General features: G+C 39.2%; 1 protein-coding gene across 1 annotated transcript; it reads right to left on the bottom strand.

The window, feature by feature from the left end:
- Positions 1–353: 353 nt before the first annotated feature.
- DMP2 (transmembrane protein, putative (DUF679 domain membrane protein 2)) lies at positions 354–1,291 on the bottom strand. Its single transcript, XM_077387462.1, has one exon. The coding sequence runs from the start codon at positions 1,277–1,279 to the stop codon at positions 653–655; it is 627 nt and encodes a 208-aa protein (XP_077243577.1). The 5' UTR covers positions 1,280–1,291; the 3' UTR covers positions 354–652.
- Positions 1,292–2,539: the final 1,248 nt, after the last annotated feature.

Here is a 2,539-nt window from a genome sequence, read left to right as displayed (position 1 = left end):
GCTCCCCAGTGACGAGCGTTCGAATCCCCCCTTGCTTACCCGATGCGCGTGGTTTCCGGGTGATTGCGTGCATCCGTAGGGAAATAGTCCTACCCCCAAAGGGGGTGGGGACACCCTTCGTTAGCTTCAGCATTTCTTAGGCTCCGTTCATTTTGGATTTTGAGAATTGATTTGAATCCAAAACTAATTATTTGGACTCAATTCAATTTTGAGTATGTTGGTGCCTTATAGACCGCCATGGGGACCCATGTTCAAAACTTCTTATGATTATCAATCCTAAGAGGCATCCTACAGGTACAGGGTGTCCCCTAGAATTCACATAATGCAGAGGGATGTTAAGAAGCTCTCCGACACAGCCGAAAAATATTAAATAATTGCATTATATATCAATCATAAATAAACAAAAATATACAAAGGGTACTGTTATAATCCAATTATTGAAACATGATCCCATATAACACATGACTTGACCACTTAACTAAAGAACAAATAGTTGCCACTTAAGGTACCCATCATAGAATGTAATAATATTGCCCACAACACTATCTGAGTTGTAGGGTACCCTATGCCATACATTGATGTCCACAACACTAATACTCATCTGCAGTCTGAGTTGTAGGGTACCCTATACCATACACTGATGTCCACAACACTAAGACTCATCTGTAGTCTGAGTTGTAGGGTACCCTATGCCATGGCGCTTGTTAGGGAAAACCATAAAAACAAAGCTAGATAGTGCTCCCACAGAAGGAGGCAAGGCCATTAGCAATGTCTTCTGGCTCGACTCCATCGATGGAAAGTAACAACTTACAGTGTTTGTATCTAAAATCGCCACAACCCCAAACACAATCAAAGAGAAGAAAGAGTGAACAAAGTCCCCAAATTGTAGCTTATACTTAGAAAAATCCATCGACTTAGATTCCGAATCCGAAAATGGCCACAACCCATTTTTAGTCACTATAGCATAATGAAATCTCCCATCAGTCCCAGTATAACTATCTGTAAAAGACGCAAAACAGCACGAAAAACCGCTGAGTAAGAGTAAAACACCAGTTAAGTACTTGTTAATGGTGTTACATTCACCATTGTTGGTTAAGAGAGGAGAGAGAAATTGAAATATAAAGACTGTTCCTGTTGGGAGAAGCCTTATGAGGTTGCCTAATCCTGTAAACGTTTTGTCTCCAATGCTTTGTTGAGTGGTTTTGGAAGTAGCCTTCTTTGATTCTCCTGCCATTTGGGTTGTGTTTTCTTTGATTTCTTTCTGGGTTTTTTTTTGCATTTCTTAAGGGTCTTTTCTTGTGTTTTTATAGGAGAAATGTGGTGGAAGATGAGGGTGGTTGTTTGGAAATGCATGCGTGCACTTCAAAGGTTTTAATTACATTGGTTAGCTTTCACTCATTGGGGAATGTTATTTATACGTTTTTTACACTTTGGTTTCTTGTATTATATTCTTTAGCTCTTGAAGTGAATAAAGAGAATGATGTTAGGTTAGGTTAGTGATTGGCATGGAAGGGAAGTAATCTTACTCCCATAACTTAGTTAACTTTCTCTCAAAAGTGATAGGGAGAGTCTTAACTTGCAGAATACATGTATGAAGGAATGCTTTAATAGGGCAAGACCCAATTGTAATCCAACGTGACAAGCCCGGCAAAGTCAGGCACACCTTTGATTGATCTAAACTACTCATTTGAAAGTACTTGCTTTGGATCTCATTTGGGTCGAAAAATACGCCATTTATGCAATGGTAACATCAAATAATGTGTATTTTTGGCTGTTGAATTGATTGATTGGCATTATTTGGGGGCCGTTATAGATCCAAAGCATGGTTTATCAAGTGGATGGTTCGGTTTAATGACGGGTGAGACACACTATTCTATAGTGAGTAGGAGAAATGTGGTGAGGATTAATGACGGGTGAGACACACTATTCTATAGTAGTACACTGTATTGTGTTCCAATAGGTTGTACCCAACTAGGAAAAATTAGGGGATGCCTCTGACCGGAAAAACAAGGTGTAAAGATTAGTGCCTTGCATTGCAAATAGGCTAAACCCAAATGCAAATGTCAAGGTGGTGAACCCCACACATTTCTGTTTTGCGTTTTCATTCGGAGTGTCTCACCATCTCATTGTATCGATCCTTGTGAAATTATTTGAATCTTATGCTTATCTTTAGAATTGATTTCAAGCCCAAAACTGATTATTAGACTCACACTTCACAATAATTAGTTTTGGACTCGAAATCAATTCTCAAAATCCAAATGAACAAGGCCTTGCAATTTCATGTCACAGAAATAAGGGAAGAGATATATCCGCCCCTTTTAATTACTTGGGACACCCATCAGCAGAGTATCAATGACTGAAGAGGGGCTGATGTACTTCATGTCAGAAGCATTCAATGGGGCTGATTGCCACGTACACTGCTATTGGGTGTCCCAAGTAATCAAAAGGGGCACAAATATCACTTCCCAGAAATAACTATTTTATTGTTTTTAATATGATATTGTGGTTATATGTAAGAGATTTGCTAGCGTCCATCGCA

The sequence above is a fragment of the Tasmannia lanceolata genome, unplaced genomic scaffold (assembly GCF_043159265.1).
Source record: "Tasmannia lanceolata isolate RefF3 unplaced genomic scaffold, GAP_Taslan_0.1 ptg000002l, whole genome shotgun sequence".
NCBI lineage: Eukaryota > Viridiplantae > Streptophyta > Magnoliopsida > Canellales > Winteraceae > Tasmannia > Tasmannia lanceolata.
Note: the sequence above shows the minus strand (reverse complement) of the source record. Positions and strands in the feature narration are given on the sequence as shown.